This window comes from Ammodytes marinus, assembly GCF_949987685.1.
Source record: "Ammodytes marinus genome assembly, chromosome: 23".
In the NCBI taxonomy this organism is placed as follows: domain Eukaryota; kingdom Metazoa; phylum Chordata; class Actinopteri; order Uranoscopiformes; family Ammodytidae; genus Ammodytes; species Ammodytes marinus.
In genome coordinates, this window is record NC_137227.1 from 17,809,155 (window position 1) to 17,825,491 (window position 16,337).

Sequence of the window (16,337 nt, forward strand, 5' to 3'; positions counted from 1 at the left end):
AACACTAAAATCAAAAGTATTACACAATTATCAAAACCTTAAACTCAAGAAGCAAACCATTGGCTATATGTGCACCACTATAAGCACAAAGTCAGCCTCACACTTTTTGCAAAACAATACACACAGTGATTTGCAAAACACTAAACACACTTAAACACATTAGACACAGAAGTTTATCATGATGTCACATCATTGCAATTCCAAAGCACTGACTGTCAAACTACCAAACACATGAGCCAGTCAGTAAACACAGCCATTAGGTGCGCAAACACATGATTGCTTTATTCTAAACACTTCAATCAGGAGAACAGTGAGAGTGAGGGTGAGAGGGGGAATCCACAGAGGTCCACAGATCCGTCATGCCAATATTAGCCCTTACAACACACCTCACATACTCACATTTTTAGACTGATTGCACAACATAGTCACAGCAGGTAACCAAATGCACCAGATGCAATACATTGTCATCTGGGACAATGTGTCATTCCATCGTGCTGCTCTGGTCCAAAACTGATTTCAACACCATCCACAGTCCACAGTTCACAGTTCTATACCTTCCACCATACTCTCTGAAGGATGTGGATGCAATTCTCTGGACAGATCCAGCTAGGCGAAGAGATACTACAATGTCTAGTATGTTCTATACTGTATTTTCTGTTTCCTTTATCAGATTTTTTTATTTATGTATTACAGTATCTGTAATTTGTAAGCTGTACTAGATACAGTATTGTATGTGTGTTGTTGTTTCCTGGGATAACAGTGTTACTGTATGCAGACTACTGCACAAATGTTTGGTTGTGATTTTCCATGTTGACTGATTTGGGTGTATGAGAAATAAATAATATTTTCCTCAGTCTGCAGCATTGGTCTTGTCAAGTGTTTGGTGAACTTCTTGTATATTTGCACTTTCTCTGTGTACTTTATATACATTACTCAAATCACTGAGAAGTAGAATTACTAAAAGTGTTTAAGGTTAGCAACAGCAGTGTGTAACTGGTCCAGACAGAATTAAGTTATATGCAAAGTGTGTGTTTCATATGGCGAAAAAATATGTTTTTTATAAAATAGTGTATAGTTTTGAAAAGAGTATTTCATTTTGCAAAGGGTCTGAGGTGTTTTGGTAATTGGGTGTTTAGTGGGCTAATTGTGTGTAGTGTTTTGAGAAATCGGGCCCTGTTTTCAAAATCGTGCTTAAGCAATCGAAAAAAACTGTAATCAGCTGTGGATATTTGTATGCACGATGCATGCTGGCTGGTGCTGGCCCTTCACTTCTTTCCAAACAGACTGTGCTTTGATGTCTATGTGATGGATAGATTGAAAGGATGTAACCTATCTTCGTCGACTCACGAGAAAAACTGACTGAGAGGGGAGTGCATTGCAAAAACATTGATTTTGAGACTGCAATTTTAGTTAATAACAAATAAAAATCGTCTTTCAATATTTTACTAAACTCATTTTGACAGTCCTAATGTAGAGGCCATTTTAGGTAAAAGAATGGCTTGTAAAAATGGCGTTAAATACAAAATAGAGTTGATAAGCAAATAAATCATAGCCTAGACAAATGGGAAACTGTCACACTATTGTTTGTTTATTTTTATTTTATGCATAATTTTAAAGTTACAGACAAGTGCCTAAATTAAGTCCATTACATTACAGGAAATGGGAATTATTACTAATTATGTTTTTATTACAAAAAAATCTCTCTGAAAGCCAATCATTTTAAACAAGACTCACACTTGAATCATGATGTGTTCAAGATGATAGGTTATTGAAGATTGTAACACTTTACATCAACACATAACTCGTTGTTTTTAATGAAAGAAATAAAAAGGGTAAAGGAATCCCAATCCACATTCTATCTCACACTTCTTTACGTTTTGTTTCTTGTGGACAATCCCAGTGTTGTTGATTTTAGTATATTTTACTACATGAAAAGAATGCTAAAATGGAGCCTTTCAGATAGGGCTGGAAATTGGTAATGAAGAAATTGGATAGTGGGAGAAAAAAAAAGCAAACTTTTTTTAAAACGATTAACCATGAAAATCACTTCTAGTAGATGCCAAAAACACAAATTTGAACCCCAAAAAATGTGCATAATACGGGCCCTTTAAAAGTCTCATATAGACAGATTCACCCTTTCTTTTTCACACCAGCGCATAGAACGAAAGAACCAGAAAACCACCGAGTGAGAAGAAGTGAGTGAAGTGGGAGAAGCGGATCAGGTTTTCGCCACTGTCGAAGATGCTGCCGCCACCTTTCCCGTGCTCGCAGGTGGTGTGGGGGGGGGCAGTCGGACAGGTGAAGTGTGAGTCGCTGTCGTTTCCCATGGACCAGTTGGTGACAAATCCTGGCAAGCTGCCGTCGTCGTTGCCGGAAATTTGGGGGTTGCTGGTTTGGTTAGTGACATTTCTGATGAAGTCCTCGTACCGGGACAGACGCGTGTAGCCACCGGGATATTTGCCGCATCCCTTACCGAAACTCACAATCCCAGTCCCGACCCAACGATCGAAGGTTTTGGTCACCAGCGCGCCCCCTCCGTCTCCCTGTGGATCGGGAAGTGACAGAAGTTTTTTATATGCTACAGGATGTCTGAATTTCCTTCAGGATCAATAAAGTATGTATCTATCTATCTATCTATCTATCTATCTATCTATCTATCTATCTATCTATCTATCTATCTATCTATCTATCTATCTATCTATCTATCTATCTATCTATCTATCTATCCATCCATCCATCCATCCATCCATCCATCCATCCATCCATCCATCCATCCATCCATCCATCCATCCATCCATCCATCCATCCATCCATCCATCCATCCATCCATCCATCCATCTAGTTGTTGGTATAGGATACTGATATTTAATTCTAAAGTCCGGCTTTTAAAGTCACGACAAAAATATACATTATAAATATGTAAATATATTTACACATCTGCAATGTAATGGAGACAGATATTAACTGGGGGCAGAGAGGGGAATGACATGCAGAGAACGACCATGGGCTGGATTCTAACCCGTGGTCTGCTGCTTCTGAGGACTGAGCCTCTATTGGGGGGGGGGGCTCTCTAACCACTACACCATGAGCACCTCCCTTGAATTTAGATTGTTGTTAAGATCTTTAATAACATATCTACTGCTTTATTTTGCTCTTGTATATTAAATGGTACATTTGTTTCCTCTACAAAGCGGTGCTTACCACACAGGCATCCTGCCCTTTGGCCCCGGCACACATCATGTTCTCTGTGAGCTGAGGATAGGTGCATCGGCACTCGTTGTTTCCCACTATCCGTACATTCACCTCCTGAAGTATGTCAGCATATGTTCCTAAATGGACATTTTAAAAAATTGAGATTTTTATTAAGAAAATGTTTCATAAATTACAACTACCATCATATGAACAGATCCATAACCTTCAGAATCGTGCAATTATAGAAAGTTTAGTTGATGTTCTTTAGCACCTTTAAGACGAACTGCAATGTTTATCTGTAAAATGTACAGTTTTGCAATCTTACCGTTATCAGTGATCCCCCAACCAGTGACCCAGCTTTTAGTCCCGGTGTGGAACTCGCTCCTTGCTGAGGCTAGGCAGACTGGCTGTATGTAGTCATTGAATTCCACAGGGTGAGAAAGCTCCAGGAGACATATGTCATTGTTTTGGCTGTAGCCATCGTAATCAGGATAGCATTCAACTCTCTCAACTGCCCGATAAGTTTCATTGGGGTTCGGACCGGACTGGCTGTGGCGGCCCAGATACACCGTTATGTTCTCGGCTGTTTCACTTTTTTGAAGACACAGAAGTCAAATTGTTAGGTTTTTGTTAGTACCTTCACATTAGTAGCTTCACATTATCTTGCTTCTTCGGTAACACTTTATTTGAAGGTGTATTCATAAGACTGTCATAAGACTGTCATGACACCTGTCATGAACATTATGAATGGTTATGACTGTTATCATAAAGTGTCATTCGGTCAATTATGTCACGTTTAATGCAACATTGACATTGTCTGAGATATCTTTGTTATGACAACCTGACATAAGCTGAGACAAAACAACTTGTCCATGTCTTTGTAATGACAACCTGACATAAGCTGAGACAAAATAATTTGTCCATGTCTTTGTAACAAAAATGCACATTCTAAGGAAATAAAGAAACAACTTTTATTTTCAAGCGATGTTACACTTATCATGAGAGGGACGGGTAAACACGGAGGGTTGCAATCTAGAACTATCACCACTAGAAGGCGCCAACTATAGTCTGCATTACATTTTAAGACCTGTTGCAAGGCAAGCTATCAAACCAAAATCAAAGGAAATGTTGGCCCCTACTCTATAACGTTGTGAGCAGTCGTCAGCACCCAGCTGTCGGAGATGAGGGACCCTCCGGCGATGTGTCCCTCCTCGTTGTGTATGTCCACCTGCCAGGGCCAAGCACCTGGAGAGGAATCTTGACCTCCTACAATCCTGGTGTTACGAACGGCTATGCCACATTCTGATAGATGATAAGAGAGGTAAACATTGGACATATGTGGACAAACTTCAAACGCATTTTGTTGTGCCGCTACTCATGCAATGAAATCTATGTTACATAAATAATATGTTAAAACAACTTGGAAAAGATTACAGAAAAAGGTCACGGTGATTGTTAAAAGTGGAGTCAGTTTTTCTGGAGAACGCTTGTTGTCAAAATCACTTTTGGTCAAAATCAGTGAATATCTCCTCACGATCCGCTACCTGTCCGTACTGCCTAGTCCATGCAAACGGGTATGTCAACAAAGGGGGCCCAACATAGCTATAGCAACATACCCATTTACAGAGCCTAGGCTGTGTTTAACGACTGGATTTTTTTCCCAGTGAACACACACAGAATACGGAGAGGAAGCGGATCGGACAGGAGATATTCACTGATTTTGACAAAAAGTGATTTTGACAACAAGCGTTCTCCAGAATCGCTGACCGCACCTTTAAGTTAAGGGAAAAAACCTTATCTAGAGCGAAAAACTATATATATATATATATATATATATATATATATATATATATATATATATATATATATATATATATATATATATATATACTGTGTATAAAAATGATATATAAAAAAAACTTCTTTTAGAGAACACACGTCAATGGAGCATTTTTTCGTTGGATAGGGGAGAACGGGGTTATATGTCACACGGGTTGGTTGTCACAATCGTTATATCTCGGAACCAGAAGGCGCTGTCTGTTAAATTTTGGTATGTAAATATCCACAACTGGGATCAGAGGTCACCTACATAGTCTTCCTTTGAGTTAGACTGCTGCATTTGAGGTGAGAGGACTGTTAGTGTTTTTCATGTCAAATTGAAAATATTTAGCTCCTCAGTATTTTTCTTCTAGGCTTTTACACAATGGGTTTATAACAAAACACTTGTTACCCTAAAAAAGTGTGAAGGGTAAGCTATAGTTTAGGTTGTTTTTAGCAAGCTAATTAGTTGTCAGATGGTTGTTGACCTTGATGCTAGCAATAAATTCCAGTTGGGGTTGGTCGTCACATTTTTTGGGGGGTTGGTTGTCACAGGTTATCCAAAGGGTGCAGCCAGGAAAGGAACCCAATAACAAAAGAAAATGTCAAGCTGTATCCTCACTGACACCCCAGAGAAGGGGAGAATTGAGCAGGAAAGGCAGCTAGCATGCAAAAGAGAAAAAGGGCAACAAAATCAAAACGACCCAGTGCATCCCAAACTAGACCAGTTGCCTAGGCTACTGCACCCCAGTGCACTCCACCCCAGCTGGGGAATAAGAAACAGAAGAAAAAGGGACAGGAGGAGGAATCTTCATCAGATGAAAGATTTGGTTTGTATGGAAACGTTCTCCAGCACTCGTTCAGGGGAGGTAAGGTAGAAGTGTTGTATGTGCAACCAGTGGGCACACAATCTCTGCTTAGTTAGAGTGAGCAGACCCTACATTTGCCATCACTGTAACTCAGATAGTGAATGTGTGTATCCTAGTTGAGTAGGCTATTATTGTTAGACCTATTTGTTTTGTTCTTTATGTTGTTACATACAGTAGGTTGGTCTTAATATGGATTTCCTTTTTGTTAATTCCTTGCTCATTTTGTGTTAAGATGCATAAAGTTATGTAGGCCTATTTTTCAACTTGACAATGAAATTAAAGTTTCAAATGTAGTTTTGCTTTCTTGCCTTCTTTTTAAGAATTTTCCCATAAAAATAACATTGTGACAAACAACCCCATAGTGTGTGACAACCGACCCCTTGATGGGGTTGGTTGTCACAATGTGTTAGAGTGTCTTTGATGGTAAATTTATTCTTTATTACAATAAGTTAGAAAAGGTGAGGGGTTCACATTTCAAGTTAACACCTTAAGCTTCAATTTAATGTAGGAATGACTATTGAAAGATGTTTAGGTGATGAGCAATTCTCACTAGAGTAAAAAGTGTGCCTACTTACCCCGGTCTCCCCTACCTAAGATCTTTAGAAAAAGTTCAAATTGTATAACTTTATTTTTCAACTTTTTTTTATGTAAATCATTATCACAGACCCAAAACAAACATAAAACAAATAGCAAGCAATGCAATGAGTAAATAACATAGAAGAAAACACAACATACTTTTAAAAACATATATATATATATATATATATATATATATATATATATATATATATATATATATATATATATATATATATATATAAAAGGGGTGGGATTTTCCTACTTATCCACCTTGAGTCGGATACTTACTTGGCAGCATTGGTGGAGAATGCGTTGGTGGAGAGTGAGTTGGTGGAGAGTGAGTTGGTGGAGAATGAGTTGGAGAGTGAGTTTGACAACTACCTGAAAGATGGAACAATAAAAAACAACATGTCACGATGAAACAGACAATGATATTCATTAATAGTGATAACACACCCTCTACTAACTAGAGTCAAAGTCAAATGTATTCCTATAGCACATTTAAAAACAACATCAGTTGACCAAAGTGCTGCACAAGATACAATACAAAACAACATATAAGATACATGAAAAAAAAAGTTAGGAGTGTCAAAGTCTCAACTTGTGTTAAAGGCCAATGCAACAAAAGTGAGTCTTCAGCAACGTATTAAACTGTTAAACTTTAGAGGCATCCGGGTTCTATTCATTCACACACAGTCATATTGGTGGTGGTAAACTACTGTAGTAGCCACAGCTGCCCTGGGGACAACAAGAGAGTGTGAAATGTTTTGATTTGAGTTTTTAGAAAAACCAGAGGAGCCACATTGAGGCTGGTTGGTTTTTAATTTCTTTAAAGGTGCAGTGCACATGACACACTCAAATACCAACACAGGAACGTCAGGGGGACAGATGACAGGTGCAGTGGTTAAATGACTCAAATAAATTATAATATGTAATAAACCTGTGGCACTACATTTTTCAATTGAAGAATTCTGACCGATTGCATGAAGGTAAAAACATTGATTTTACAATCAACTTTTTTTTTATTCTAAAACTACATAATCAAATACATACTGGAAGATTATTGAATGTCCGTTGAATCTTAACAGCTATAAGTTAAGTCTCAAAATCCGCACCCTCGACGCAAACCCTTCTCAACTCAGATTCAGATCAACTTCTGATTTGATTGACATTATCTTGACTTTGGCGACGCTTTTCTTCAATAACGTACACTCGCAAAAGGGGGAAAAGATAGTCCATGTTGGTTTTTATTTGCACATTAAGTGTGCTAGGGGGACGGGTCTGCCCAAATTGTTACGATGTTAAGAACTAGTTGGACGCTCAGACTGCTTTGAGGGCAGGGAGAGACCACTTTGCTTTTAACATGCACTTGCAACTACATCATAGAATCGATCATTTTGATTTTATTGTCAAATATTTCGAATTTAACAAAGTTTGATAAATATTGCCAAATGTGCATATTTATTAAAAATGTATTGATAAAAAAAAATAAAGTAATGCAAAACATAATGTATCTATTTAAGTTCTTGGTAACTGGTAAAATCTGTCTGTCTTACCTCTGGTTGAGAGAAGGATCACTGCGGTGACACCACACAGTAGCTGTTGGAGAGCCATTTCGCCTATGTCTCATTCACTCAGTCCTCAACCTTTTAATACCTTATCGCTTACACTCCACCCACATTAAGTAATAACTCTGAAAACTTCCTGATAAGTTTGTGAGAAGAGGCATCTAGTCAAACATGTTTTTCTTGATTCCTGTTTGTTTGTCCGCTGCCGGCGCGTCAACTAGATGAACATTGAAGATTAATTACACGTGTCTATGTACAAATGAAAAAATGCCTTTTATTGTGTAAGAGGTGGAACCACATTCCCAACCTAATTTTTATTTTCTTATTTTTCTCAAAGATGCCAAAATTGATTAGAAATTGGTTCAATAAACACATTCAACACCTATTCATTTGCCTCATTTGTCTCATGTCACATTATTAAAGGTGCACTGTGTAACTTTGGGTGTCTCAGACAAGTGCCTGAATTAAGTTTACATATAAAATTCCTATTTCAGTTTCAATAATATAGGTGTAATGCTTCTTTAAAAAAGCAGTAGAGAAGCAGTGTCTTTGTTTTGGTGATAAGTTGTTTAAATCTCTCAGACACTTCTTAATAATAAGATACATAAAGTTGAATTATTCTTTTCTTGTGTGTATGTTTTATTTTAATCAGCGGTACACCATTTCATTTAAGGGGGTAGAAATTAATTCCGCACCCAATATCGTATCGTGATATCAATCGCAATATCGTATCATACTCAAAATGTCATATTTTTACATCCCAGGAACAACAGCTGCCGTAGTAAAAACACTACCTTTGTCAAAAGGTGGTGCAAGAATGAATACAAACTGAAAGTTCCTCGGAGAACCTTTAAGAAGAACATCAACGCACGGATATTTTATTGTTTTAAATAAATCAGTAAAAGAATAGAAAACATGTTCAGATTAGATGCTTTATTGTCCATTACATTACAGGAAATGGAAATTGCTCAGTAGTTGTAACTTCTCTGAAAGCCAACCATTTTAAACAAGACTCACACTTGAATCACTTGATGATAGGTTATTGAAGCTTGTAACACTTTACATCAACACATGACTTGTTGTTTTTAAAGAAAAAGGGGTAAAGGAATCCCAATCCACGTTCTATCTCATACTTCGTTTTGCTTGTTGTGGACAATCCCAGTGTTTTAGATTTTTGTATATTTTACTACATGGAAAGAAAAAGTCATTATGACACACAGAGGGATACATTGAGGAATAGGAAACTTAAAGGGGACATATTATGAAAAACTCAGTTTTTAAGTGTTTGTGCATACAGTACAGGTTTGGGTAATTGGTGTAGACAACCCAGTACATTTCTTTGGGCTATTTATAGGTCCGAAAATCATGCTGTTCGAATGAGCAACACTCTATACACAATCATTTGCATATCAAGCTTCCAATAGGTAACTTTGCTAAGGCTAACAGTGAACACTCCCACGCGTATCTGGCCAATCAGAGAAGGAGCATGAGAAAAATAAAGTAAAACGTATTTTTTTTAAACAATTAACCATGAAAAACGATTCTAGTAGATGCCCAAAAACACACCTTCATGACACCTTTTTGGGTTTTTATTTTTGGCTTAACATTTACCTGTAATTTAAACAATGTCATTAGAAACCTGTTAAGAGGAGTGCGCCATGTTAGTTGTTTATTTGATTTAGTCTTTTGTTTGTGTGTTCACTTTTTCAATTGTGGGTTTGTGTTCCTTAAAAAAATAAACATTTGAACCCAAAAATCATGCAAAATACGTCCCCTTTAAAAGTCTCATATAGACATATTCACCCTTTCTTTTTCACACCAGCGCATAGAACGAAAGAACCAGAAAACCACCGAGTGAGAAGAAGTGAGTGAAGTGGGAGAAGCGGATCAGGTTTTCGCCACTGTCGAAGATGCTGCCGCCACCTTTACCGCCCTCGGTAGTGTGAGGGGGGAATTCGGTATGGGGTGGGTATTTGGTATGGGGTGGGTATTCGGTAGTGTGAGGTGGGGCAGTCGGACAGGTGAAGTGTGAGTCGGTGTCGTTTCCCATGGACCTGTAGGTGATGAACTCTGGCAGGCCGTAGCTGCTGCCGTTGCTGTGGCTGCGGTTGGTGACACTTCTGATGAAATCCTCGTACTCGGACAGACGCGTGAAGCCACCGGGACCTTCGCAGCTATTCGTACCGAAAGTCAGCATCCCGGCTCCGATCCATTGACCGAAGGCTTGGGTCACCAGCGCGCCCCCTCCTTGTCCCTGTGGACAGGAAGGGACAGAAATGGATGTCTGAATTTCCTTCAGGATCAATACATATCTATCTATCTATCTATCTATCTATCTATCTATCTATCTATCTATCTATCTATCTATCTATCTATCTATCTATCTATCTATCTGTCTGTCTGTCTGTCTGTCTGTCTGTCTGTCTGTCTGTCTGTCTGTCTGTCTGTCTGTCTAGGATACTGATTGGTAAATTCTAAAAGTCCGGCCTTTTAAGTCCTGGCAAAAATATGTATACTATCGGCTGTTGGCACACAACAATACATTAAATAAAAAACGCTCTAAAAAGCGTACACATCATGGGGACGGAAGTTTTGTTGTTTGTTATTACGTATGTTTGCTACTAACCACTACACCATGAGCACCCCCCTTGAATTTAGATTTTTGTTAAGATTTTTAATAACAAATCTACTGCTTTATTTTGCTCTCTCTTGTATATTAAATGGTACATGTTTTTCCTCTAAAAAGCGTTGCTCACCTCACAGGTCCCTTTGGCACAAATCATGTTCTCTGAGAGTTTAGGATAGGTGCATCGGCACTCGTTGTTTCCCACTATCTGTACATCCAACTCCTGAAGGTCACGTGATCCTAAATGGAGATTTTAAAAAGTTTAGATTTTCAGCATGTTTTTAATAAGAAAATGTTTCATAAATCAAACAACTAACATCATATGAACAGATTCATAACCTTCAGAATCTTGCAATAATCTTAATGCTTTAGCACCTTTAAGACAAACTGCCATGTTAATCTGTTAAAGGTACAGTTTTCAAGCTTACCGTTAACAGCGATCCCCAAACCAGTGACCAAGCCTTTAGTCCCGGTGTGGAATGTGCTCTCTGCGGAGGCTAGGCAGACTGGCTGTATGTAGTCATTGAATTCCACAGGGGACGAAAGCTTCAGGAGACATATGTCGTTGTCTTTGGTGTAGCTGTTGTAATAAGGATGGCATTGAACTCTCTCAACTTCCCGATGAGTTTCATTTTGGTTTGGCCCGGACTGGCGGTGGCGGTGGCGGCCCAGAACCACTGTTATGTTCTCGGCTCGATGTCTTGAAGACACAGAAGTAAAATGTTTTGTTTTTTTTAGATACAGAGTACCTGTTGCATTTTACAAATTAGTCAAACCTTAATAATTTAGGCTTAGCGTGCTCGATGGTTGCTACAGAATTAAACACAATAAAACATTGGCCCTTACAGTGATGCGCAGCTAATAGTCGTCAGCACCCATTCCTCACTGATCAGAGACCCTGCACAGAAGCCAAAATTGTTGTGCAGACGCACCGTCCAGGGAAGAGTATATGGAGATGAACCATTTAGATCCATCCACTTGTTGTGTTCAACAGCCATGCCACATTCTGATAGACGATGAGAGGTAAACATTGAGCATATGTGACCCAACTTCATATTTCAATATAGACAGTACATAGGCCCCTACACATGCAATGAAGTCTATGTTGTCTATTTTTGAAAACGCACCATAAAGAGATTATCAGATGGATATCCACCAAATTTATATCTCCACATGCCACATTCTGATAGACGATGAGAGAGGTAAACATTGAGCATATGTGACCAAACTTCATATTTCAAATGCATTTTGTTGTGCTGCTACTATAGACAGTACATAGGCCCCTACTCATGCAATGAAGTCTATGTTGTCTATTTTCGAAAATTTCTTTTTTTGTTTACATACTGTCAGCATAATATCTTTACTATATTTACCATCCATTGTTTATACGGATGACAGGAGGAAACAAAAGTTGCAGAGTAAACTTCGGACACTTACTTGGCAGCGCTGGTGGAGAGTGAGTTGGAGAGTGAGTTTGACAACTACCTGAAAGACGGAACACAAAAATCAACATGTCACGATGGAACTGACAATGACATGCATTATTAGTGATAACACGCCCTCTACTAAAGGCCCATTTATGCTCTACGTTACATAGGCATACGGATACGGACGGAGCCTTCTGTCCGTACTCTGCGTACATTACGTCCGTATTTCTGCACGTATGCTGCAAGCTTGCTGATGCGTACCAAACGAACAGAACAGAGCATTACAACCGAAAATCACGGGAGGCGCATAGCCAACAGTTCACTTTCACTTACTGTACATTTGTTTACAAACACAAACAAAAGACATAGGGGAGAACGGGGTAATGTGAGACACTTTTTACATTTGCTCCCCTCTAAGGGAGCTAAAATGATTTATCAGTCAAATGTACACATTTCCCATTAATTCAGGATGTTTCCTAGAAAAGGGCATTAGCAGAATTTATTCATGACAAAGGGCAGTGAAAATATGATTGTTTTAAAAAAAGTTGTCTTGTGTCTCACTTTACCCCAGCTTAGGGGTAAACTGAGACAGACCAGAGAAATCAAGGGGGTGAACTGATCCACTTACTTTTTCCACTCTGAAACTACCATAACAACACATGTTGTAACAGTTAGAATCCTGACAGCTAGATTGAAAACCAAATATTCCGAAACTAATGTCGGACTAGTAGCAGAATCATGGGGTTTGGTCAATTAAGAAAAACATTTTCTTAACACTTGAAAGTAAAGACATATTACTTAGAGTCTATTGATGTTAAAGGTCACTCTCCTGTCCCCCACATACATACGTGCCAAACCATGCCCCTGCTGACACCCCTTCAACCATCAACCCCCCACCTCCAGCCCACATTGTCTTTTGTCTTATTCAAACTAGTCTCCTTGCTACCTCAACTATAATGGATTCATTAAAAGAGGGAACAGACAGTCTCACTTTACCCCACAGCATTTGTCTCACTTTACCCCACTGCCACAATTTGAGTAAAAACTACCTCTCTCAGCAAATCAGGCTAATCTTCAGTTGTCATCATCACATGGTTTCATATGTTGGTAGTTCATCAACATGTATGATAGAAGTCTTTCTACCTGAATCAATTTGCTTTGGCACAACAAATGATTAAGTTGACAGCAAGAAAATTTACTTTTACATGCAAAAAAGACATTGTTGTGAAAAAAACATGCTTACAACATCACCATGAGGTCCTCTCTTTCATGGCCAAGGGGAAATGTGAGGGGCTTGAAAATATATATCTCACATGACCAAAAATGTGTTCCATTGACTAGATATAGGGGGTGTCTCACATTACCCGATGGCTCACATTCCCCCGTTCTCCGCTACTACTTTAGAACATTTCTTAACTTTTGAGGAGAGGTTTTTGTGAGTTGGTACGAAATGACATACACATTTATCTATCTATGAAGTTACACGGCCGGGGCACAGGGACATACAACTACAACAGAGCAGCATGAGTGGGGATCGCACGGGGAAGAATGTCAGCTAGACGACAGGCTGACGGCAGTAATAGAGACGCGCCGGAGGTCCGTGCGAGACTAGTTTGTTTGAAATGTCGTGATTAATGTCCTCACCCCCGCTGTCTATATTACAGCCTCTAGTTTAGCCTCTTCCATCGCTACAGTAGTAGGCCTATATCACTAAAGCTGCTCCTCACATAGCTGTCAGTCGCACTCCTTACTGCATGTGATGAACCAGAAAGGTTGACTTTTGATTTTTCTCATTATTGAATTTTGTCTTTACTCTCGAAATTTCAACTTTGTGCATTATAAAAAAAAAATCTTCCTCTCATGTTTCTTCTTTCCTGTGGCCCTAATACTCTACTCTTCAGTAGTTAAAAAATAAAAAATAATAATAATAATAATTAAGTGTGCACTTGCAGTGTGGAAATCAACTGATAACAAGCCCTCTGACACTTTAAATACTTTAATTGATTCGTTTTTAAACGTGCACATGATTACATTATAGAATTGATCATTTTGAAAATGCGAATTTACGAAAGTAAGATAGATATTGCCAATTTCGCATTTTTATTTAAACATTAAAAAAAAATATATTAAAAAGATTATTTATTAATGTAAGTTATTGACGGCAACTGGCAAAGTTTCATGATGATATCTATTTGAGAAATGTCACCATGCATTGTCTTGCTTTGAGTGAAGCAGCAACATTGCAGCCTCCGTCCACCCTTGATTTCAGCCAATACTCAACATTTGTTAAATCTGTCTTTCTTACCTCTGGTTGAGAGAAGGATCAACGCGGTGACACCACACAGTACCTGGTGGAGAGCCATTTCGCCTATGTCTCATTCACTCAGTCTTCAACCTTTTATTTCCTTATTGCTTATACTCCACCCACATATCATAACTCAAGCTTTAAGATAAGCTCATGAGAAGAAGCATCAAGTCAAACATGTTTTTCTTGAATCCTGTGTCTGTCTGCAGCCGGCACGTCAAGTAGATGAAACTTAATTACACACGTATACGTTCAAACTAAAAAATGCCTTTGCAGTATTATTGTGTAAGAGGTTGAACCACGTTCCCAACATCTTTTTCTACTTTCTTCACTTTCTCAGAGATGCCAATAACAACTCCGATGCCATGCGATTTTAAAATGTGAACATAAGCAAACATGAGTTGAAAAAATAAAAATAATAAATAATCATAAAACTCATAGAGAAATACTTTTTATGTGATGCAATGTGAATGACCCTAACCCATTGAGCCGAAAAGAGTCCTCACACTTTCAACACACGGACATGCACTATATTGCTCCCTTCTCAGTTCACACTCACGCGCCTGGCACGCGCTAGGAAACAGCTTTGCGACAGCGGGCGTCGTAAAAATACTACCGCTTTTGTCCAAAGGGGACGCCAACGTGCCATGTTACTCGTAGTGGCTTTAAGTCCCAAAATCCGCACCCTCGACGCAAACCCTTCTGAACTCAGATTCAGATCCACTTCTGATTTGATTGACATTATCTTGACTTTGGCAACGCTTTTCTTCAATAACCCACACTCGCAAAAGGGGGAAAAGATAGTCCATGTTGGTTTTTATTTGCACTTTAAGTGTGCTGGGGACGGGTCTGCCCAAATTGTTACGATGTTAAGAACTAGTTGGACGCTCAGACTGCTTTGAGGGCAGGGAGAGACCACTTTGCTTTTAACATGCACTTGCAACTACATCATAGAATCGATCATTTTGATTTTATTGTCAAATATTTCGAATTTAACAAAGTTTGATAGATATTGCCAAATGTGCATATTTATTAAAAATGTATTGATAAAGAAAAATAAAGTAATGCAAAACATAATTTATCTATTTAAGTTCTTGGTAACTGGTCAAATCTGTCTGTCTTACCTCTGGTTGAGAGAAGGATCACTGCGGTGACACCACACAGTAGCTGTTGGAGAGCCATTTCGCCTATGTCTCATTCACTCAGTCCTCAACCTTTTAATACCTTATCGCTTACACTCCACCCACATTAAGTAATAACTCTGAGAACTTCCTGATAAGTTTGTGAGAAGAGGCATCTAGTCAAACATGTTTTTCTTGGTTCCTGTGTTTGTCCGCAGCCGGCGCGTCAACTAGATGAACATTGAAGATTAATCACACGTGTCTATGTACAAATGAAAAAATGCCTTTGCAGTATTATTGTGTAAGAGGTGAAACCACATTCCCAACCTAATTTTTATTTTCTTATTTTCTCAAAGATGCCAAAATTGATTAGAAATTGGTTCAATAAACACATTCAAAACCTATTCATTTGCCTCATGTCACATTATTAAAGGTGCACTGTGTAACTTTGGGTGTCTCAGACAAGTGCCTGAATTAAGTTTACATATAAAATTCCTATTTCAGTTTCAATAATATAGGTGTAATGCTTCTTTAAAAAAGCAGTAGAGAAGCAGTGTCTTTGTTTTGGTGATAAGTTGTTTAAATCTCTCAGACACTTCTTAATAATAAGATACATAAAGTTGAATTATTCTTGTGTGAATGTTTTATTTTAATCAGCGGTACACCATTTAATTTAAGGGGGTAGAAATTAATTCCGCACCCAATATCGTATCATGATATCAATCGCAATATCGTATCATACTCAAAATGTCATATTTTTACATCCCAGGAACAACAGCTGCCGTAGTAAAAACACTACCTTTGTCAAAAGGTGGTGCAAGAATGAACACAA

General features: G+C 38.5%; 2 protein-coding genes across 3 annotated transcripts; both read right to left on the minus strand.

Moving 5' to 3' along the window:
* Window positions 1-1,589: 1,589 nt before the first annotated feature.
* LOC307269062 (chymotrypsinogen 2-like) lies at window positions 1,590-8,098 on the minus strand. The gene is made up of 6 exons (XM_080051885.1): window positions 8,015-8,098; window positions 6,747-6,839; window positions 4,332-4,494; window positions 3,518-3,783; window positions 3,202-3,329; window positions 1,590-2,543 (listed from the first exon to the last, which is right to left on the minus strand). The coding sequence occupies exons 1-6, from the start codon at window positions 8,070-8,072 to the stop codon at window positions 2,145-2,147; spliced, it is 1,107 nt and encodes a 368-aa protein (XP_079908011.1). The 5' UTR covers window positions 8,073-8,098; the 3' UTR covers window positions 1,590-2,144.
* An 852-nt stretch (window positions 8,099-8,950) lies between these two features.
* On the minus strand, window positions 8,951-15,588 carry LOC307268960 (chymotrypsin-like protease CTRL-1). 2 transcript variants are annotated; one of them, XM_080051772.1, is made up of 6 exons: window positions 15,509-15,588; window positions 12,090-12,137; window positions 11,499-11,658; window positions 11,081-11,352; window positions 10,783-10,892; window positions 8,951-10,280 (listed from the first exon to the last, which is right to left on the minus strand). In XM_080051772.1, the coding sequence occupies exons 1-6, from the start codon at window positions 15,564-15,566 to the stop codon at window positions 9,840-9,842; spliced, it is 1,089 nt and encodes a 362-aa protein (XP_079907898.1). In that variant the 5' UTR covers window positions 15,567-15,588; the 3' UTR covers window positions 8,951-9,839. The 2 variants fall into 2 exon arrangements, with proteins under 2 accessions (XP_079907898.1, XP_079907899.1); XM_080051773.1 differs by lacking the exon at window positions 15,509-15,588 and adding an exon at window positions 14,385-14,463.
* Window positions 15,589-16,337: the final 749 nt, after the last annotated feature.

Coding starts and splice junctions, on each gene's coding strand:
- LOC307269062 (XM_080051885.1), bottom strand. CDS start 8,072: ATGGCTCTCCAACAGCTACTGTGTGGTGTCACCGCAGTGATCCTTCTC. Junction 3,784..4,331: donor ACTGCTCACAACGTTATAGA/GTAGGGGCCAAC, acceptor TCTTCAAAAAAG/TGAAACAGCCGAGAACATAA. Junction 3,330..3,517: donor TTGGGGGATCACTGATAACG/GTAAGATTGCAA, acceptor ATGTCCATTTAG/GAACATATGCTGACATACTT.
- LOC307268960 (XM_080051772.1), bottom strand. CDS start 15,566: ATGGCTCTCCAACAGCTACTGTGTGGTGTCACCGCAGTGATCCTTCTC. Junction 11,659..12,089: donor CTCTCCACCAGCGCTGCCAA/GTAAGTGTCCGA, acceptor ATCGTCTATCAG/AATGTGGCATGGCTGTTGAA. Junction 11,353..11,498: donor ACTATTAGCTGCGCATCACT/GTAAGGGCCAAT, acceptor TGTGTCTTCAAG/ACATCGAGCCGAGAACATAA.